Source organism: Acanthopagrus latus, chromosome 1, assembly GCF_904848185.1.
Source record: "Acanthopagrus latus isolate v.2019 chromosome 1, fAcaLat1.1, whole genome shotgun sequence".
In the NCBI taxonomy this organism is placed as follows: Eukaryota; Metazoa; Chordata; class Actinopteri; order Spariformes; family Sparidae; genus Acanthopagrus; species Acanthopagrus latus.
Genome location: NC_051039.1, coordinates 12653203 through 12675835, shown reverse-complemented (window position 1 = coordinate 12675835; position 22633 = coordinate 12653203). Strand labels below are relative to the sequence as shown.

The 22633-nt window shown below is 40.8% G+C and overlaps 1 protein-coding gene across 3 annotated transcripts; it reads left to right on the top strand.

Annotated features, from left to right (window-relative positions):
* The first annotated feature begins 270 nt into the window (after positions 1-270).
* Positions 271-22573, top strand: acsl1a (acyl-CoA synthetase long chain family member 1a). Of its 3 annotated transcripts, none has more exons than XM_037097886.1 (21): positions 271-422; positions 11316-11528; positions 13469-13583; positions 13689-13753; positions 13846-13947; positions 14440-14539; positions 14653-14828; positions 15131-15163; positions 15354-15405; positions 15494-15567; positions 17307-17384; positions 17837-17971; positions 18125-18259; positions 18699-18794; positions 18885-18957; positions 19087-19175; positions 20117-20233; positions 20352-20495; positions 20605-20706; positions 20780-20851; positions 21335-22573. In XM_037097886.1, the coding sequence occupies exons 2-21, from the start codon at positions 11334-11336 to the stop codon at positions 21473-21475; spliced, it is 2094 nt and encodes a 697-aa protein (XP_036953781.1). In that variant the 5' UTR covers positions 271-422; positions 11316-11333; the 3' UTR covers positions 21476-22573. The 3 variants fall into 3 exon arrangements, with proteins under 3 accessions (XP_036953781.1, XP_036953802.1, XP_036953792.1); XM_037097907.1 differs by lacking the exon at positions 17307-17384 and adding an exon at positions 17156-17233; XM_037097897.1 differs by lacking the exon at positions 271-422 and adding an exon at positions 8730-8848.
* Positions 22574-22633: the final 60 nt, after the last annotated feature.

The window sequence follows — 22633 nt, the reverse complement described above, 5'->3', positions numbered from 1 at the left end:
GATTTTAGTTTGTGTCTGTTTATAAAAAACTGTAACCCTTTTTTTCTCAAATCTGATTGCTGATAAATAACAAAATAATTTAATTAAGTGGTAAGTAGTGACTGAAGAAAGTGACTGAAAGTTGCAGAAAATGGAAATGTACAAGGTACAACTACCTCAATTCAGTACTTCAGCAGAGTAAATGTGAATGTACTTAGTTACATTCCATTATTTGGTAGCACAGGATCTGAACGCCTCTTCCACTTCAACATACCGACCAATGAGAGCGCACCTCTCAAACTTTAGGCGAAGCAACACGTGTGCTCGCTCCTGATTGGCTGAGAGCAGCTGAACAAAATGTAGACCGCTCTGCTGCTGCTGCTGCTGCCCAAGAACCAGGTTCAAGTCTCCGGATCTGCTGCTGCTGCTGCTGCTGCTCACAGGTTAGTGGAGACAAACACGCTCACATACAGCCGCCATGCATTCACCTGAACACCAGCGTCGACTGTTTTCTGTGTTAGCTACAGAGGTTTATTGAAAACGTGACATTTTAACGAGCCGTCGGGGAAAAGAAGAGCTGCTCTTCGCTTTATTGTTGTCTTAAAATAGACCACAGTCGAGCCACATTTTGTGTGTCCTCCTCCTCCTCCTCCTCGTCTCTATTATATCTTCATTTCTCTTAATCTCACCATGGACGGTATGTTCAGTCATGTGTAATCAGAGCACAGTCTGCTCATCTCTTCTATCACAGAGAGAGAGAAGAAAACCCCGCGCATGTATGAAGCCGCTCCTCTGAGAATGTAATCAGAGATATGGACACGTAGCACCATGGCTGATTAGACACCGTGTGGAGTGAATCAACACTTTTGTTTTTTAAACTTTTTTTCCCGTCTAATCTCCGTCTAACCTACTTTCCTCCTGCGCAGCACGCTGGATGTGTGTGTGTGTGTTTTTTTGTTGTTGTAAATAATAAGATAAGAAGAGGAACAATGAAACCATTTATCCAAGCGCAAAGTCTTGGCATCCCACCCGCCATAACAGTTTATTTCAGCATGTGTCTGACCTGGTAACCTCAAAACCAATCCGCCCCAGCGCACACAAATGAGGAAGTCAGGTCTGAACTGCAGCCGGAGGAGGAGGAGGAGGAGGAGGACGTGGTTGTTTTTCCACTCCATGCGTCCACTGCGTTTCCTTTTGCATTCAGCATGAAACTCTTTCCGGCAAACTGTTAAAACTTGTTTGCAAAGTGAACGTGAGGTTTTTCTTCTCAGGCAAAGTTACAGTGCATCATGATCTGTTGTGGTCGAGACTGTTCACATTCATCTGCATTGTGTCCTTAATCAGTTTGCACATGGGCACTTAAAGCACACTTATCTCGTCGGAGCGCCGGGCTCAACACATCCTTCATCAGGTCACATTGTTTGTTTGACAAACAATCTGAAATTCTCTCTCCATCTGAGCTTTTCCTTGAGCACTGATCTCTCCCACCAGTCCCTGCACCTAACACGCATCCAGCCAGTGAAAAAACAGTTTTTTACATCATGAACTTAGATTATTATCATGACCTGATTATTCCCAGCTAACGGATTGTTGTGTTCATGTTAACTGGCTCGTCATTGCCGTTCCACCAGACTACAGAGCAGCTTCCTTTCTCAGGCTGTGAGACTTCTTAATTCATCCTCAGCACGCCACCTTAAAGATTAGTCTTAATGTAAATTTTCCATCAATTTATCCGAGCTGGATAAGTCAGAATGCGACCCAGTGAATGGAAAAACACCTTAAAAACACAGTTTAACACCTGGTTTCATTAAAAAGTTTGGTTGCTTTGTTTGTTGGCGCAATCCATCAACTTAAAGTCTGTCCGTTCACACTTGATTTCAGGGTTGTTGTTTTTCCTCCATTCCTCCGCCGTCAGTGGCACACATAACAGGATTTTTATGTACCCAAGCTGGTCTGCTTCTACGTTTTGTTGAAGGATTGTGTATTTTAGAATGGAGGTTTTAAACCTTTTATACTAATTACTTAAATGGTCGTCTGAAATGGTTCCTCCCACTTGACGGCTCTATAGGGAGCGACGTCACGTCCGTGCACACCGCTGTTCCACCAGCTTCTGTAACTCACTCTGCCTTTATTTTTTCAGCTGCTATGGATGAAAAAATAGTGTTCCTGGACTTTCCACATACTAAGAGAAATCGGCTGTATGTGCTGTCAGATATGGGTCCCCGTTTCTAGTCTTTATGCCAAGCTACGTTAACCATCTCCTGGCTAGCTTCATATTCAGCGCACAGAAACAAAGAGTGGTACTGAAGTTATTATATCTCTGGGCAAGAAAGCAAATGAGTAATAGCTAAAACATCAAACTGTTCCTTGTCATGACAAACATGTTGGTACTCAGGTGGACAAACTATTAGACAGGAACTGAACAGGGAATAAGTGGAGAGTGAGAGGGAGACATGGGGAATATGGGATGTGTATTTAACTAGCAACACAGTCGGCACATCTGGAGACTCTCACACTCACTCCTTGTTTTGTGTCAGAATCCATGAATCGGCTGACGGGTGCGTGTGTTTTGCTGAATTACAATACAGTCTTTTAGGGGAGGGGGTGCAGATCGGGGGTGTTCCTGGTACCCACGACTGCGTGCTACGGCAAACTTCCTCCGACAGGAATCTGTGGAATGTAGCTCCAGTGGGTGTTTGTCATCTTCCTCCCTGTTTTTAAGATCATTTTTAAACGACTAGGTAATGCTCTTCAGGCCCTAGTGTGCAGTCACATGAGCAGTTACATTACAGACATGGGGAGGATCATAAAAGCCACCGCGGACACTCAATCATGTGTTTTTTTTGCCCTTGAGTACAGGAGCAGCTTTCATGAGAGCAAACAGAGACACACTGTGGTTTTGAGATTCGCCCAGTCACTCTGCTGTGGTCATTTGAGAGTACCAGCATCAGCCTGTCTGACTGTTTTGGGGCTGATGGCGTGTTTACGCCTGAGCCGGCTGACGTTTACACAACAATCAAGGGGCGGATCTGATGTGAGACCTTTACAGCAGGAATTTTAGCTCCGGGTGAAGTCATCCCACCAACTTTTTCCTCAGGTCACCAACTGATTAAATTGAGTTTAAAAGAATCATGTGAATGAAACAAAGTTCACCATCTGCCCCATAAACTGGCCTCAAATCCAAGAGTGAACAACTGTGGGTGACGTCTCTCCCAGATGATTTTCCAGTGGAATCTTTTTCTTCAGATATCCCATTCGGGCAAATAATCGGAAGTTAAAAAAACTCATTCCACCCCAGAGTGTGATGATGGAAAAGGTGACTTCATATCTCGAACCAGTTTGCGTATTTAATCTCATCCAGTCATCAGTGGAGTCCTGCTCCATACTACTCCCATCAAGCTCCTGAAAAATGAAATGTCTTTGCACATCTTTTACATTTTGTAGTTGTAGGTAAAGCTACAACGATTTGCTGATTAATTGATTAACTGATCAATAGAATGATACTTGGCAACTGTTTTGGTAATTGATTAAAAGAGGTCATTATTACCTTTGTTTCTACTAATCCTCGATTGTGAAGCGTTGCATCTTTTCTTTGTATTATGTCGTTGTACACTCAGTATTTGAGGATTTACTGCCCTCAAGAAAATTGCAATAAGTAGTCGTGAATATGTCACTGACACCTTCAGGGAATTTCTGCCCACATGGACTGAGGGATGAACTGATTAGTTGTTAACTCAACAATTGATTTGTTATTTCAAACAGAATTTTATACAGATGTCTTGATAGGATAAAATGAGGTGATGACATTTTTAATCCAAAAGTTGCACACTGGCAATAATTCTAGTTTTTGCATAGAAAGAAGAAGTGAATAATATAGGCGCGTTTGAGGAAATGGTGTTAAATATTTAGCGAAAATTTTCACTGAACCTTTTGAAGCCCCAAAAACTTTATTCAGTATAGTCAGAAAATTGTCTGTGAAATGGGTGCCGTGAGGAGGGCTTAGATTTTTGTAAATCATCAAGTAACGAAATTAGATAAAACTCAACAGTTATTTGGCTTCACATTTGGGGAGATGCCGTGTCATCCAACTTTTATGTACAGTCAGTAGTTCATGCACATGAGGATGTGATTCATATACCTGCTGATGGCCTCACGACATGCAGCTGATTAACAGCTGGTGGTAGCGTGAGGTTGTGTAGCCGTTCAACCGCAAATGGACCATTTTAGAGAATCGACATCGCAAATGTGTCATGAGGAAGGAAACGGATTCGACACAGCTTTTGAAACTTTTAAGGTGCTTAAAATTTGTTCCACTTCCCCCAGTTAATTTTTTGTGATGGCTCCTCTGAAAGAAATTCAAAACACCTTTAACCTTGAACATTAGGTTAGAGACGACAGTATATTTCCTTTGACCTGCTGTGTGGAGGTCATGTGTCCTGTTGCCTGATTGGTAGCCGTTGACGGGTGCGTGACCTTTGTTCCACTTCACAAATCCCATCCTCCACCCTCCCTACCCCGTATATCTCTCTGCCGTGCGACCATGTGACTGGGAGTGTGTGATTTCAACAGAGAGGTCGGGACCTGCGGTCTTGAGCGTGGCTGTCTTGTGCAAGGTCAGCCTTTGTGTCCTAAAACCAGGGTTAAATTTGACTGGCGAAGGATGGACACGAGTCAGTCCAGAGCAGATGAAGGACGTCGCACTGAAGCCACATGTGCTTCAGCAGCCATCCAGCAGCCGCGCGCTGACAGTCATCACCATATATCTCTGCGACTCATTTCTCTGTGGCAGTCGGCCATACATACGGGGCGGGTTCAGGCTGTTCTCTTCCTCTTCCTGCTTTTACAGCTCATCTTTCGAGTCTTTCATTTGCCTTGGGGCATCCTCATTCTATGTCCATGTAAACCTATACGCCACTGCTTTTACACAAGAATATATTGACTCATCCTATTTTGATTACTGGCCTCAGGGCGTGCTCTACTATTTGTAAAACTGTTGAATTATCAATGAGGTCTCGGCAGCTCAAATGAAGCAGATCCAACAACAAGATCCACTCGGTCAATAACGCGTGAATGTCAGATGTCAATATTTTACATTTTTAGAACAGAATCGATAGCGAACCGCTGTGTGCGGCTTCTTTGTCATGTAAAAGTTTGCAGAAAAAAAAAGTAAAAGGTTGGACTGCAGCAGCTACTCCATACTGGAATGTGTCTGTTTCCAGGATCATAATCTGTATATTGTAATGCTGTTGCTGTAGGGTTAGGGTTATTATTGTATACTTATTATATACTACAAACCGAACTAGAATGGCAACAGTGTCCTTTCATTCATTCAAGCCTGATCCAATATAAAGAAAACATTTAAATCCACTAGATCCAAATTCTTCTTTGCATTAAATCGTCTTACTCAAAAACACCAGCCACTGAAATATACCTGTTTTTTCAATAATCAAGATTTGTGCTTCATTCCCTGAGAAATAAACAAAACTGCTGAAAAATGCCCTATCTCAAGATGTTTAAGAAAGTGAGAAATAATAACTGGATCTCTCCTTTTTATTCGCATCTGCACCAAATGTTAATGGGGGTCTGTTCTGGCCTGAGACCCATCCTCCATCCATGTTTGTGGGAAATCCATCCAGCAGTTTTTGTGTAATCCTCCTGACGAACCCAACAAACATGCAAGCATGTATGTGGGTTACAAAATACAAAATCGTTGTACAAGTCGCTGAGTTTTAACATGCTGAATGAATGAGCGTGTGTGTTTTGTTAACTTAAGAAACTTCACGATAACTCTAACATTACTACCTATAGTTCCGCCTTTTTCAGCCTGTCACCATCACGCAGCTAACTGACATCAATCAGTTTTTGACATTTGTGAATAGATTCTGAATTGTGTGAGATGAGAATCTCCATTCTTATGTTTTTCAACCAGCCCTAGTTCTAAGCTACTTAGCTGGACATGCCTACATTTGTGTGCTTGTGTTCTTGGTGTCAGGAGGATTTATAAAGGCACCTCCCTCCCAACTCCATCCATGTCAAACACCTTTGTTACTACAGTAAATATCAAATAATCCAGCCATATTTCAGATGTGCATGATGTATTCTAGTTTACATTCTTGGCGCAGCTGAGAGAAAGCCGGTTATGAGATTTGAAGGCCGCCATCTTGTCGTGATGTGATTAAGTGAAGTTTGTTTAAAGGCTCCCTGTGTTAATCCTCCAGTGTTAAGGTTGTTATAATGAGCTTAAATCGTTTGACTTTACACTCAACACCCAAGCTGACGAGCTAATCGGGGTCACACTGCTTTTTGCTTTCAGACGTCTCCACGAAGAGGAAATCTAGTGTGACTGACCAAACGTAGTTTTATTTTTCCTGTCACTTCCTGGCTGCTGTTTGATTGTTTCAAACCTACAGCTGTGGTCTGATCCCAGGCTGCAGGCTTGATGTTCTGTTATGTGTCAAATGAACCAGCTGCCCTGAGTCCCCCTCGACGCCTCTTTCTCCAGTGTCTTGCGTGTGCCTGGGTGTGGGGTGACTGGCGAGCTGGCTCTGCCATTGGCTTGTCATCTTCCCAGGCCAAGTATGGAGCGTAGAGGTGGTGGTGGTGGTAGTTGTGGGGGGACAGTTGGAGTACCTTTTGCCTTCAACCGCTCTGAGCCAAGCAGTGACATTGACATTTGCTTGCTGTGTGTTGGGTATTTGACAAGGACGACTCAGTGACGAGTAAACCTACTACTGAACCACACTTTCATTATTGCTTCATCTTTTAGTTACTAAATGTTCTAGTTTGTCTTTTACATGTAACATTGACAAATAATTGTTTTTAGTAAATTAAAAGCAGGATTTCCTGCTTATCTCTGTCATATTTATCGACAAACTGAATATTTTTGGGTTTGGTCGGGACATTTGAAGACTTCCCCATGACTTCTGCAAAGCTGTGAGTCACATTTAACAAAAAGTTTCATAGCCTAAAGGATTCAACAATACCAGCAGATCATTTAAAAATGAAAAGAATCGGTGCAGCTATTCAATATTTTTGTGGTACATCAAAGAGAAGCACAAGTAAATCTCGATAATTGTCAATAAATCACTTGGACGATTCATTTTGAAACCCACTGGTTAAAATTCTGTTGATTAATGGAATGGATGAAATATTTACTGTTAGTTGTCAAAGATATGCGTTAAATGTACAATATGTTCTGTTGCTGCGTGTCTCTCAGTCAAAACAGAATCAAAGATGTGAGTAGCATGGGTTAATGAGAGTAAATGTTTTCAAGTTGTATTCTCGTTTCGTTTAGTCACCTCTGCTGACGTCTTTCTCTCTGACATGCTGTCTGGTGTTTTCAAAGGAAAGTAAAGAGATGGTTGAGTTTTCTTGATGTTTTCCCAGAGGTTAGAGTGACAAGTGACTAAATCTAACCCACCGTTATGCGGGGTGAACTGTCGGTCCTCAACACGATCCCCTTTCTACCAATAAAAACAAGAGTTACAACAATCAAAAAGCTTCAGCGGATCTTAAGCACTGCTTTTGCACTGTTGCATCTGCACACGTGTCCATTCGTTCAGACGCACCTTTGTCGACATTGGCTGTATTGTAAAAGTGGATTTTTGCATCAGTGTGATTAATTCATTTGTGGTCACTTTGTAAATTAACGTATCATTTTAAAATCCAGATAATAGCCACAAAAGTCTCTTTCGCTATTTATGTATGGATATAATTCAGAAAATCACATGTTCAATAATTATATTATCATATAAAATTATAGGATTTTATCCATAATACCCACCGTTATGTTTCAGCGCTGTAATACATGTTCGTGTCACACTCCCCAAAGATCCATGTGAGTTTCTTTTGCTACAGTCACAGCTGATAACACCAACTTTGTTCCCAGACTTCTCAGACACAGACTGCAGCAGGAAATCAATAAACAAAATGTGCAAATTTATTTTACACCCAGTGCCAAGGTCTGAATTTCAGCACGACTTTAATTAACTGGGAAATAAACACATTATCCACCTTAGACTCTGAGGAATCTGCAGATATGGACTCATTTGTTTAGTCAGTGTTGGTGCTCACATACCCAGAGATTGTCTGTCTGTGATTTGTCAACATATCTATTATGTGGAAAACAAAGACCTTCCTGTAATTGGTGTGTAATTCCTCCTTGGACTAGTTTCACCAGTTTGGATGCTCGGCAACAGAAGAATTGCGTGTACTGTGTCCAGATAACGTACGATATGACACTGATCGCTCAGTCTTGGATAAACATCACTAAAAGATATTTGAATCACTCAGATCGATCTGATTGAGTATGCAGCCTTCGTGTATTTTAAACTAGTTTTACACGCAGATGTTTCTGCTAGTGTAAAAAAAAAAAATCACCTTGTCAGATTTTACAGTGTGTATTTATATTGTGTTTTCATACCGACAATATTTTTATAGCACTTTTCATACAAAACGTGCAGCTCAGAGTGCTTCACACTCGACAAAGGGAAGAAACAACAACAGGAAAACAGAAATCTAACCACAAAGAAAGCAGCTAAAGGTAAAACAAGACGTTTTTAAGGCTTTAAAGGCGCAAATACACAACAACCAGAATCTCTGTACAGTAGATGTGTCTGAAAATCGACCTGTCACTCGTCTTGCCCTCCAGTGAGTGGCCAGCCGTGCCTCACGCGTCTGTGTTTCTGTTTGAAGGGGGCGTGTTTCTGCTATTCATAGTTGTGAGAACCTCAGAGGTCTATTAGAGGTCAGTGTGAGTCCTTCTAATAGCAAGTGCAGCAGCGCAGGGCCTTCCAGATAACTACAACTCTCCCTGTGACTGGACACAGTACAGTCATTTTTTCTTCATACACACACACACTGTGGGATTGTGAGTATACAGAGATTTATTGTTGTGCCTTAATTTTGTGAGTCAGTGCTGCGTTTCTTTTCGCTGTGTTGAATTGTGTAAGGTTGCCGACACTGACAAGTGGTGTGATGATTGCTTGACATGCATAGCTGTGGTTGATAGTAACACCTGTAAGACTCAGTGGAGCATTTGTGAAGATTAATGTTCAGTTCATCATTATTTTTATTAACTTCTTGTGGGTGGCAGATATAATTAATTGAATTTAACAGCTTAAATGAATCTTTTGTTGTCTTTGTTTTAATATTTGACCATAAGAATGAAGATTACAGTGAGTCTGAGGTGATCTTTCTGTACATTTAACATTTTACTTAAGTTGTCATGAAGTGCCAATTAAAGAAGATTCGCTTGTTTTGAAGCTGTCCTGTACTTTTGTCCCAGTTGGCACCGGCGTCGAGTCATGGGCTCGGTGTTAATAATAGAAGTAGGTGAGGAGTCAATTGTTACCTCCATGGCGGTTGTTCACTTGTTCGTACACGTTCGGGGCTGCTACCATCTGTCTTGGAGGTCACATTAGTTGAACGCGACGTACATAAAGCTGCCAAGTCTGAAAAGAAAGAGTTATTAATGATTATGTTTCTATATCTGGATGTGACGCTTAAAGAATAATTCCTGGTTAGATGTATCAGCTGCAGAGGTTAAATCGGTCTTTCTTACCACAGGCTCATCTAATTTGCATTTTTAAATGAGCAGTGAATGTTCTATTAACATTTTAGTGGAGCCACCATATATCCAGGACTTTGAAGTGTTGAAGGTTTCCTCCCAGTGAGGTAATTTCTGAATCATCCGGACCCGGAAAGCCTCACTTTCCTTCAGAGAAACGAGGTGTGTAGTGCTCAGTGCAGCCGGTGTGTAGTGTCTGTGTCCTCATGTCTCCACAGAGGCTTGTGATCTGAAAATGTGTGTGGAGTCATGTTTCCTTCCCGTGTCTTTGTTTCCAAGTGCACAGCTGTTGAGTAGGAGAGCACATCTTCCTTTTTTGTATACAACATTTGTGGAAGTGCGGGGCAGGGACAATGGCAGACGTGCAAGCGCTTGTCGTTCAGCAGCTAAATGACTGACAATAATGATCATCTTTTTACATGTAAGTAATCCAATGGCCAAGAGTTTGCTGACTTCTTCTAAAGGAAGTGTTAAAAAAAGAAAAGAAAAGCTGAATGTACAAACGACGGACAATGAAAAGATAAAAATACTTTAAGGGATGATTTAAGAGCTATTTATGTTCAAAGACATGTTGATGGGATCTTTAAAACTAAGGTTAAGAGGGCCTAATGAAATTCTGTAAGATTTGATTTTCTATTATGTAAAAAGACTTGAGACTTCTCTGAAGTAGCTCTGAAGTGGTGGATCATGCCTGAATCACAGGGCTGAACACTGCGTGATTCACTGTGGATCTTTCCTTCAAGCTTTATTTTAGTTTCATACAGTTTGTTTCTCTGTATTACATCAGTGTGCCAGAAATAAGTACACCTCACTGCTGTATTAGGGCATGAAAACTGCTTTGTGTCAATAGGTTGGCAGTGACCAGAAGAAATGAAACTCTCAGATAAATAATGCTTCAAAACAATGAGAGTTTTTATCATGCTTTGGCCGTAACTGAGGACATTTGTCACATTAATGAACGAGAGAATGTTTTTGATTTTCTGCCTAATATAATAATGATAGACAATGAATCGATTTTCTTCTCTGTAAATAGACTTATCGATTAATCACCTTGTCACTGCAGCTCTTTTTTAAAAGTAGTAAGGTTGTAGCTAACGGGTAATCTGTCGATTATTTTCTCAATTAATCATTTCGTTTTTAGGTCTATAACATGTTGAAATCTCTCAGTGAGTGTTTCCTAAAGCCAAAGATGACATCCTCCAATGTCTTGTTTCATCCACAACCCAAAGACATTCAGATTTCTGTCACAGAGGAGTAAAGAAACGAGAAAATATTCACATATAAGAAGCTGAAAATTTAAAAAGACACTCAAACCGACTATTTGACAGCTGCTCGCATATTCAGTCGTAGCAGCTCCAAAGATTATAGGAGTTCAAAATGAGTTAATGTAAATAAATAAAAAGACAGACTTTTTGCATGGAGTATATTCAGGATTGCATGTATTTGTCAACATGTTGATGCAGACAAACAGATTTTGCCTGTCACCCTGAATGGGACCACTGTTCTTACTCTTCCGTTAAAGGGGGGGCTGTCATGTTGCTGTGTAATGGTCTGAAACAAGAGCCCCATTCATAAAAGATAGAATACCACATCCTGCTGTATCACCCCACTGTGTAGGAAGAGCTTTGGGCATGGACAGTTTCCGTTTGATTGTCAGCGGCAGTTTACCAATTACTAATAGTTACAGAAGAAGAAGAAGAAAAGAAGTACAGAATAAAGACGAGTAGTTACCAGACATCGTAATCTTTCTGCCCGTGTTTCCTTGCAGGCTCAGTACAGAACAGTCATGCAGGCTCAGGAAGTCCTGAGACAGCTGCGGATTCCCGAGCTGGATGATCTTCGGCAGTACGTCCGCGGCCTGCCCACCAACGCGCTCATGGGCATGGGCGCCTTCGCAGCACTCACCACCTACTGGTTCGCTTCCCGGCCGAAAGCCCTCAAAGCGCCCTGCGACCTCGGCCTGCAGTCAGTGGAAATACCAGTAGGTGATATCTTTCTTTTTCTCTTCCATGGTTGTATGAAATGTTTTAAATTCATTCATGAAACAGGGACGAAAAGATTACATATCCGCCTCGTAACTGTAGCTGATTGTTGGCGGAATAACTGAAACATGATGCAACTACTGGAGTGCAGAACGAAAGCTGGACAGCGGACCTCATTCAGCAGGAATGTTAATTGGATGCTGTCCAGGAAGTTGTGAAATGTCCTCAGTCGTTGTCATGCTGAAAGTGCTAAAAGTTCATCTCAGTCTGGTTAAAGTTGGCTGGGCTGGTAAAGTAATCGGTTTATCATTTTCCTATCCTTTATGTGGGTTTATTAGTTTGTTGTTTTTATTTATGGTTAATGAGTTGAATGAATGAAAACTGAATTATTTACCAAGGCTAGGTTTTTAAGACAGTAAGAAGAATTGGTTGTGAAAAATCCGTCTGGTTGGTGTTTTTTTTGTTGGTTTTTTTTTTGCACCAGCTGAATCTTTGCTTTATCTTCCTCTTTTCAGCTACCTCTTTTTGATTAACATTTATGAGTGTCTTATTACTAAATAGAAAGACAAAAAGAGGAGCAACCCCAATGCTTATAGTGAATGGTTTATAACTCTATAAAGAATTCATGAATACTGTAAACTATTAGTTGCATCTCATTAACTTCCTGTGAAGGTCTGACTCAATGACTGTGTTTAGCAACAATCTAAGGTCCAGTAGAGATGTTAGTCCAGAGTAGTCATGGTGCATGAAGGTAAACTTTGTGTTGACCCAAACATGCAAATATCTGTTATCATGATAACGTCAGTAGACATAAAACTTCCTTGTGTACTCTGCAAAGACTGATGCGACACAAGCATTTTTTACAAACAAAGAGAAGCAAATATGAGCCTCAGTGTAATTCAGAATTTTACTGTATCGACGTATTATTATTCGCCTCATATAAACCATCTTAGACCAAACTTAAACACACACCGACACCCACGAGAAGGAGATACAAGGTTCATCTTAAGCATCCCCATGTGGTTGTTAACCGCAACCCATCAAGAAAAGTGTTCGGAAAAGGGGGAAAGAAAAAAAACGAAGCAATATATTTATACATATGTGTTAAATTGGGCCCAGTTTTTGAAAAAGGGACCCCAAAAATCTTCCTATTAATGCTGACATTTTGAATTATTAAATCAGTTTCTCAATGTGAATAACTGTCAAAAAAATAAATAATCTGAAGCACGGTGGAGATTGTGTCCTCCAGTCTTTCATGAATTTGTTTATTTTTGTTTTGTGTTTTTTTTTTTTTTTTTGCTGGTGCCATGTGCTTCAATACAGCCGTATGAATGTGTGAGGACAGAATTAAGAGTCCTCTGAGCATCCAGAGAAAGCCAAGTGTCTGTTCAAAAAGATTCTTGACCAGAATGGATGAATCAGTGGACAGTTCCAAAATAAACGGCATCATAAATGTACCATCATTTGATTTCTATTCATCACAGAGGGATGACACTTTTGTAACATGACCTGAGAGTAGAGAAAACCGTGAACCTGTCTGCTGTTTATGGAACAACTGTGAATCCAGGAAAGTACAGCCCTCCATGTTTCATCAGGCAACATTGATTTTAGACACAGGATGAAGGGGATGAAGTTCTTACTTTCCCGCAAGAAAAAGGGGAAAGTTTTGCCCATAAAATGCCAAAGTTACATGTAACCTGATATAAAGCACAAGAGAGCCTTGATGTAAAGTAATCTGCTGTAACATTGTCAGCGTCACAAGACACATTTCAGTCTGAACTACAAACGCTGCTTTGTGTGCAATACAAGATCTGTGTGTGTCAAAATATCACCGAGGTGACGCTTTGATCATGAGTAACATGCCACAAAATGAATCTGTGTTCACCATCCTCTCACGGGATCTGACCGTACTACTCCTTTTATTTTTGTTCCTGCTTAGGGTGGAGAACGTGCGAGAAGGTCGGTGCTGAACGACGGCATCGAGCCGCTCGCACACTACTACGACGATGCGCTCACAATGTATGAGGTGTTCCTACGAGGGCTCCGAGTGTCAAGTGAGTGTTTGCTCTGGTATCAGACAGTCAAACACTCCCTGAGAGAATTAACATGACAATCCTTCAAGTGAACGTAGTAAAAGTGAGCTTTGTTGTCTGTCGCAGATGATGGACCTTGTCTCGGATCGAGGAAGCCAAACCAGCCGTACGAGTGGCAGTCTTATAAAGAGGTGAGCCCACAGACATGGAAATCTGATGTTCTGCATGTCCACATCACACAGCTACAAACCTTATTTAATTTTTCGTCCCCCCTCCCCCACAGGTGTTAGACAGAGCGGAGCACATCGGTTCTGCTCTCCTTCACCGAGGACACTCTCATACAGGAGACAAGTTCATCGGCATTTTCTCCCAGAACAGACCAGAGGTGCAGCAAATGTCTTTTGTTGCACAAATTTGTTGAGCAAAGATAGTGAAGAGTGAACGACTTCCGACTATGTAGTTAAGTGCGTTTTAAACACAGGAAAGAAGTACATTTAGGCTTAGTTGGTGTAGATCTGTGATCTAGATGACTGTTGATTTGCATCATGTTAAACTGGAAAATGCTGGTTCTGGTTTAGTGACAGTCTTGCTGGAGGTTGCTCCCATAATTTGCGCAAGGTATTATGGTAGCTAGGGAGAAGGTGGACAGAAACTTTATTGTAGTTTAGTTTGCTTGAAGCTGTCTTGAAAGTGTATTCTTGATTATGGAAACTGTAGTTTGAGTAGCTTTTCTTAAGATACTAAGAACTGAGAAAACTACCTACTACTCTATCAGAGGTGAAATGCTAAAACTAGAAAAAGGCCTAACTTGATCTTAGCAGTTGTTGTCACTGACTTCAAATACATTTTTGAGATGCTGGTCTGTTTTCTCTCTCAGTGGACCATCTCAGAGCTGGCCTGTTACACATACTCCCTGGTGGCAGTTCCTTTGTACGACACACTCGGCACAGAGGCCATCGGCTACATCATCGACAAAGGTACATAAAAGGGCACCGCACACCTGCCTGCAGGGCTGTCGCAACACTCCAGATCAAGGACTGAACATACGAACATAAGCGGTTAATTAATTTGGGGCCATTTGTTTTTCCAGCCGCCATCAAAACTGTGATCTGCGACGTACCCGAAAAGGCCCGGATGATGCTGGACTGTGCGAGCGGAAAAGGGCGAACGATAAAGACGATTCTGCTCATGGAGGCGTTCGACACCGACCTGGTGACCCGAGGAAAGGAGTGTGGCATTGACATTTTGAGTCTGAAGGAGTTTGAGGTGAGAATAACAACCTCATCATCTGATCTCTTGTTAATGTCAGGTGTTCCAAATGCTTTCTCATTTCTACCACATTTTAATCATTTTAAATTAATCCACTGAGCACATTTTCAACCATCAGCAGATGTTAATGAAAATTAGCTGCAGCTGCTGCTGCTGCTGCTGTTCCAGTCACACTGTTATTCAGTCGTACCACTAAATGGAGATTGGGCCCACGGGGGCTGTGTGTTTCAAAGCATGATTATTATCAGCGCTTCCTGCAGACACACTATATCTCACCATATGTGTTGTACTTGTTTCAGGCCTTGGGGAAAGCCAACTACCAGAAACCAGTGGTGAGTAGGATCAGAACAGGAACACTTGACCTGTTGACCATGTGAGAAAAAGGTCAAGTCATTGACAGGAGAAAAATAAGGGTTTTGTGCTGTTGTTGTTGGTTGTTAAATAAAACATTTTACACATTTCTAATACAATAGCAGTTCAGGCTTCTTGTGCACTAGTATTAGATCTGTGATCTGATTACAGCCTCCTAAACCAGAGGACCTCGCCATTATCTGCTTCACATCTGGAACCACAGGTAATCACACAACTCGTCAAAGTCGTCTCAATCTACCGGAAATGTTTTTACTTCATGTATGTAATCATGATCACCCTTTTGCTTTCAGGAAACCCGAAAGGTGCAATGCTGACTCACGGAAATGTAATCTCCAACACTGCAGCTTTCATTAAAATGACAGAGGTAAACAAACAAACCAGATAGAACTGGAACATGTAAAACTGAACCATTGAATCTCGAGATAAATGACATTGTTTTATAATGTATGTTTGATTCTGATCCCCTTGTTTTTAAGATGGCTGATTATTTGATTTCTTCACTTATTTCTCTCTAAATGGAGTCGTCCTGCTGCTGAATTACAAAAGAGGGATGATAAAAAAAATGTAGCTTTTTGTCACCTGCTTTATCTTTATTACTGTGTACAGCACTAAGCATTTCAACCATCAGATAACAGTCCGACTAACAGATGTAGACTGTTGGTATAAATCCTGTCATTGGGCACCTTTTCCCTGCTTCCTGCTGCTATCTGTGCATGTACTGTTTTCATTCTCCTCATCGCAACATGAAACAACACCAACCTCCTACAAGCTAGCAAACTACACGCTAAATATAGCGAGTTATTCCAACACTAAGTACTTGGCTAACTGTACAAACATTAACAGGCTAGCTGCTTTTACCTTTTCCTTTGCAGGGATTCAGACATTTTAACGTCAGGGCTCCATTCACAAACCGCGATTTGCAGGGGCACAGTCGCTGCATCCTAGGTTGAGCAATGCCCTAGATGATTGTGATTGTGATTTAAAGACATGCAAAAACAAACAAATATTTCTCCAGCGCTGAAACAGTTGAGTGGAGATGATCGGGGAGTGATTCTTAGACTTTTTCCACCCTGTTCTGTAAAAACTACAGACACCAAACAAGCACTCACCTGTTTTATTTTACAGTTAATTTCATCATAAAAAAGACACGAGAACTGAAGATCAAAGATGAGAAAAGGCAGTAAAGGACAGTACTCCGTAGTAAAGAAGCAAATGCAATGGTTTCTAGTGTTACCTGTCAAATTTAATTGTAGGTCACGTTTTATACAATACTCACACTCATGTCTTGTGTGTGTGAAACATGTTGAGTCGAAAAACAGATCAACAGTGCATAGAAAGGAAAAGTTTCATACAAATTATTCATCCCCTGCCTGACCACCAACATGAACATACCCGCCCACACATCCCCAGAGACACACAGACAGACAAAGAGATGAAGGCACTAGCGAGCCATGATTCTGAAAGAACAGGTAGGTCTTGAGCTTGCTTTTAAAAGACGGCACACTTGTGTTACGCCTTCTACCATCAGGCAGTTTGCTCAGAGACTGGGTCCATGATAACTGAATGCACCCTCACCAGTTTTACTTCTGTTCAGTTAGGAGGACGGTGTCTGATGTTCCAGGTCTCTATCACTTAAACTAAGTGATTTATAGTAGGATTAGTAGATTAGATAGGCAAACGTGTATCCATCAAATTTAGATTTTGTTTTGTTGTACTGTGATTATCATGGAAAGCACAAACAATTCATCAAACATTTTTCTTTGCTAAATAAATGCAGAAAATACCTTTTTTCTTTTTCTTTCTTTTTTTTGACACCTTCTAAATCTAAATCCTTGTCTGACTCGGGTTGATCCTCTTTATATTTTCCTGTCCGTCTTGTTCCGTTACTCCTGTGTTCCTCCCATCTTCATTCCATCTTCCTCCTCCTCTTCCGGCCCTATATTGTCGTCCAGGGCGTACTGAAGCCCACCAGTAAAGATGTGCTCATCTCCTTCCTCCCTTTGGCCCACATGTTTGAGAGGGTGGTGGAGGTACAGTACGCCAGTGCTTGACCTGCATTCGTGCATGTGTTTTTGTTTTTTTGTGTGTGTGTGTGTCCTGCAGGTGCACTGCATGCTGGACCTCCATGACATTCATGTATCCTATCTCCCCCTAGCTCACATGTTTGAGAGGGTTGTACAGGTATGTGTTGGACTTGTTTACCATCAGGAATGATGCACAATTATAATAACTATAAGTGAAGTCCTATTGATTTATTCAAATTGTAGTTTTGAGTCTCTACTAAAAGTTTGTTTTGTGCCAGATTCATAATATTGATTGCTTTGTCTTTCGGAGATAGATTTTGTGCCTCAACTCGGTTAATTTTTGATTGTATTTTATATTGCAATACTTCTGCAGCTGCTTTGTTGTTTAGACAAAATATCGGTACTTTTTGAGAAGTTTGGTTTAAATGTTTTAAATTCGGTAGTTTATTATCCTCAAAGTACAAGGCATACGAATAGAGAAATGTTGCAGTATTGATGCTGAAAAAAATTGTGTGACAACCGGTGGACTTGCTGATTTGTAGTGAACTCTTCAGAAGTAACACTGCCCTCTGGTGAACACAATGTTGCACTGATTTATTTTTCCATCAGGGTGTCATCCTCATCCATGGGGCTCGAATTGGCTATTTTCAAGGGGACATTCGACTTTTGATGGATGATTTGAAAGCGCTGCAGCCGACAGTCTTCCCTGTGGTCCCACGCCTCCTCAACCGCATGTTTGATAAGGTCAGACAAAGTATTTATGTAACTGATAAAATGTTTACATGCCGTCTGATTCACTATTCATCCATCATGTTGTTTATTATAAAATGTGGTGATTCTCTGTAGCAGACCTGTTCTATGGGCTTTTTGAAATGAGCTTGTTTAAATTCTCCACAGGTATTTAGTCAAGCCAACACGCCGCTGAAGAGGTGGCTGCTCGATTTTGCCTTCAGGAGGAAGGAGGCGGAGCTTAAGAGTGGCGTGGTCAGAAAAGACAGCATGTGGGACAAACTCATCTTCAAGAAAGTCCAGGTAAACATGGCGTGCTCTCAAGGGGCTTCGTGTTTCTGATCAACTCTACAACTTTAACACACTCTTCCCTCTTCCCCTTAAAAATGTAAACTTCATATAAATGTTCTGGTGGAACGTTTGCTGGAGTTGACTGTCTTCTGTTGAATGGCCAAGACAGATTTCTCCTAAGGCAGACAGTAAAGGCTGATTTAATCTAATAGAAATGCACACAGAATTATAACTACCTATTTTTTGTAATACTTTTAGATTCTATCATCGTCGTATGTTAAAGGTGCAGGACTGTTGCTGTTATTGTAGGTCAGATAAACACCAATCACATGTGCCAGGTTCCTGACGGTAATTTTAATCATTATGATTAGGGTTTTATGGTTTATAAGAAACAGTATCCAGTGTTTCAGTATGACATTGTGTGTCTTCCTGTTTGTTTCACACTCTGCAGGCGAGTCTGGGCGGCCGTGTCCGACTCATGATCACAGGAGCAGCTCCGGTGTCTCCGACCATCCTGACGTTCCTACGAGCTGCACTGGGCTGTCAGGTGAGCCGCATCCACACTTTAATTTATCAATAACTGGGATTGTTTTAACTCCATGACTGTCACTAAAAATAAATGTTCTCTGCTCCACAGTTTTATGAGGGCTATGGTCAGACTGAATGTACAGCTGGGTGCACCATGTCGATGCCCGGGGACTGGTCAGCAGGTAAAAGCTACACACATCCACTAACTGTTGCTCTTGATCATTCAGATGTACTGCCCCTTGTGTTTTAAAAATATCCTTGATTATTTCTTGAAATCGTGAACCTGAACTGTGGTTATTTTGTGTGTCCAGGTCACGTCGGTCCTCCTCTGCCCTGCAACTCTGTCAAACTGGTGGATGTTGCAGAAATGAACTACCTGGCTGCCAATGGAGAGGGAGAGGTGAGGAGGTGCATCAGACGCATACAGTGGATCAGAAAGTGTATTTATTTGTGCTCTCAGAAACAGGAGATTTAAGCACATCATTTTAATGTATTACTATTATGAAAAAAAGTCACATTACAGAAGACAAAACAACTGTGAATTGATCCTACCAACAAGAATTGTCTCTAAAGCCACAGCCTGATAAATCACCATCAACACTGTACAGAGAACAAGTTGACACGCACAGTAAGAGCAACACTGTTGAATTTAGGCTGACGTACTGTACATCACAATGAATACAACAACATATGAAAAAGAGATTTTTTTTTTTCAGTCATGGCCATGTGGGCAGCCCTTAGAATGTAAGCTAACATGTTCATAGTGACAACGCTATCATGCTGATGTGTTGATGACAGCTTCAACAGTTATTCAATTAGTAGCTTGCTATTGCCTTCATTGCCAAGTATTGCTATTGAGTCAAAATTCTGATTCCAGCTTCTTAAATGTGAATGTTTTGTGGTTTCTTTCTCATTTACAGTGAACAATATTTCTTTGGATTGCTAAAACAAAGACATTTGAGGACAAAACACTGACATTTTTCCTCATTTGCTTAAAATGTATGGCCAAATGACTACTTGATTTATCAAGTAAATAAACCGATTAATCAACAATGAAAACAATTTTTGTTGTTGCAGCCCTAATTTTTACCATGTTAACATCTTAGTTTTGATATTTCCCAGCTGTTTGAGCTGGTGGGTTCTAGATGAAAGGTCAGGGAATAACCAAACAGATGTCTGGAGAGAATTTCAAAGAAATCCAAATAGTACGTTGAGGTAATTCAGTCTGGTGGACTTACCAATTAATGCAGACTGACATTGTGATCCCTGAGTCATGCCACTAGTATTATTACATCATTGATCTATTTGTGTTTCTTTTTATCTGATCATTGCTCCTCCTAGGTGTGTGTCAAAGGACCAAATGTATTCCAGGGATACCTGAAAGATCCTGAGAAAACAGCAGAAGCAATCGACCAGGATGGATGGCTGCACACGGGAGACATTGGAAAATGGCTTCCTGTAAGCAGAACAGTCTGAAGGGCACTACTGACCATTAACTGACATCGTGGGTAAATCTGTTTAGTGACATAGAATCTGTATCTTAATTTCAAGGCTTTTCTCTCCTTGTTTGTTGTAGAATGGCACCCTGAAGATCACTGACAGAAAAAAGCACATTTTCAAGCTGGCACAAGGAGAATACATCGCCCCTGAGAAAATAGAAAATGTCTACAATCTCAGTGATCCAGTGGCCCAGATATTTGTTCATGGTGACAGCTTACAGGTGAGTAATTACTATGAGATTGAGATGGGACATTGAACAACAGTGCTGTTTCTAGTTTGGTGAATTTTTGAGACACTGATCTTCCTGGTATCTGTGTTGTATTTTTCAGGCATGCCTGGTGGGGATTGTGGTACCTGATCCAGACTTTCTACCTATTTGGATCAAGAAAAAAGGGATTGAAGGATCGTACTCTGAACTGTGCAAAAACAAGGTGAGATTTTTTTTTTTTCTGACACACAGCCTCACATCCACTTGCATGCTAACATTTTTCTGGCTGTTTTAAGGATGTGAAGACAGCCATCCTGGAGGACATCCTGAGGCTGGGCAAGGAAGCAGGACTCAAGTCTTTTGAGCAGGTGATTGTTGCCATGTTTGATCTGCTTTTCTCACATTGCTGGATTTGATCTGGCAACATAAACATCTTTAAATGCAACATATTTGATTCCGGAGTGACAGTTATTTTCATGATTAAATGTGAATCCATAAAAATGTCCAAGGATTTGAAAAAAATACTAGTCACTTTGGGTTCCGGAACAATATGTCTTCAAATTGTTTATTTTGTCCAACCAACAGTCCAAAATGGCAAAAGCTGGAACTAACACATTTTTGACAGTTTTGCTTGGAAAAATTAGTTCATTCATAAATCATTCCTGCTTTACTTTTCTATTGTTTGGACTGGACAAAAATGCAGTTTGAGGACGTCACCTTGAGCTTTGCACTATTTTCGGATTTATCAAACAAATAATGAATCAAGAAAATAACTGGTAGTTTCAGTCAGACTCAAATATTTATATTCAATATTTTCACTGACGCAGTTTTTGCTCTTTTTTTCTCTGCAGGTGAGAGATATCACATTACATCCTGAGATGTTTTCTGTCCAGAACGGCCTGCTGACACCCACCCTGAAGGCCAAGAGGACTGAGCTTCGCAATCGCTTCAGAGAGCAAATTGATGAACTCTATGCCAAAATTAAGATCTAACCTGGGATTGAGGTGGACTGTAGGGAAAGTGACAATCATGTAGAGCACACAGCCAGAACCAAATAGTTTAATGAGGATGAATTCCCTCCATTTTTCTACCAGTGATGATCTTCACTATCCTGTGGGGACTGCAATCTCAGTTTTAAGTGTTTATTGTCTTCGCTTCATCTAGAAACTGTACAACTAAATTGTGCCAGCTATTATCGGCTAATCAGTGCAGAATATCCCAGAAAACTTTGTTGTGTTACTGAGGAGAAATGTGACTTGCCTATGCCTTAACTGCCTTTTAAAGCCTGGCTTCTTTATGGTCAGAGAGGATTAGCTTTTTAATGTCGGGAGCTGCAGGAAAAATCCGATAAACATGCATTTACAATTGTGACAGATATTGAGTATTTATATACCAGACTATTTAATGTTTTGGCTATCTATTTAAGTTGATATTTAATGTAATCAATGAAGCTGTAAATAGTGTATCTGCTGAAAAGTCTATTTGTATGCAGAGTATCGTGCCTGATACTTTGTAGCGCATTCCCATGTTTCTCAATCCAGTAGGCTAAAGGATGGATAACGCGGTTTTAGTGCACAGTTTGGTTGATAGCCTATCGGGAATCTTGTTGCTTGACAGAGTTTTTGTGCCATTTTGCTTTTGTTTCTTTAACACTGCATGGACGTTAGTGAATTTTATTATACTGTACATGGAGTTCCTCTTATAGATTTTCAAATTTTAGTGCCACAGGTTTTGGGATAAAGCTGCACCAGGTAATGTGTTTTGTTGTTTGTTTTCTTTTGTTTAAATTGATTCCACGTCACGTCCACATTTCACTTTTTCCTTTTCACTGATGGTCCATGAAACCACCGGAGCAGCATTTCAGCTGTTCGACACAAAGCTGGGTTGTGAATTCACGTTTTGACTGAATTATCATCATTACACACATCTAATTATGTTGAGGCATCATTGACTGTTCAAGCCATATTCTTTTTCTTGCATTTTTTCAAGACTTTTATTGTATGAGAAGGACAAAGGTGCAGTTTTGTGCTGGAGTTATACGTACAGTATCTTATTTGTCAACTGTACCAAATAAAGAAATCTCTTCAAAACTTTGGGATTTAGTTGTGTTTTATAACAGGAAACTTATTTTAATGGATTTTTAAAAGGGC

Coding starts and splice junctions, on each gene's coding strand:
- acsl1a (XM_037097886.1), top strand. CDS start 11,334: ATGCAGGCTCAGGAAGTCCTGAGACAGCTGCGGATTCCCGAGCTGGAT. Junction 13,754..13,845: donor AGTGGCAGTCTTATAAAGAG/GTGAGCCCACAG, acceptor CCTCCCCCACAG/GTGTTAGACAGAGCGGAGCA. Junction 18,260..18,698: donor TCATCTTCAAGAAAGTCCAG/GTAAACATGGCG, acceptor CACACTCTGCAG/GCGAGTCTGGGCGGCCGTGT.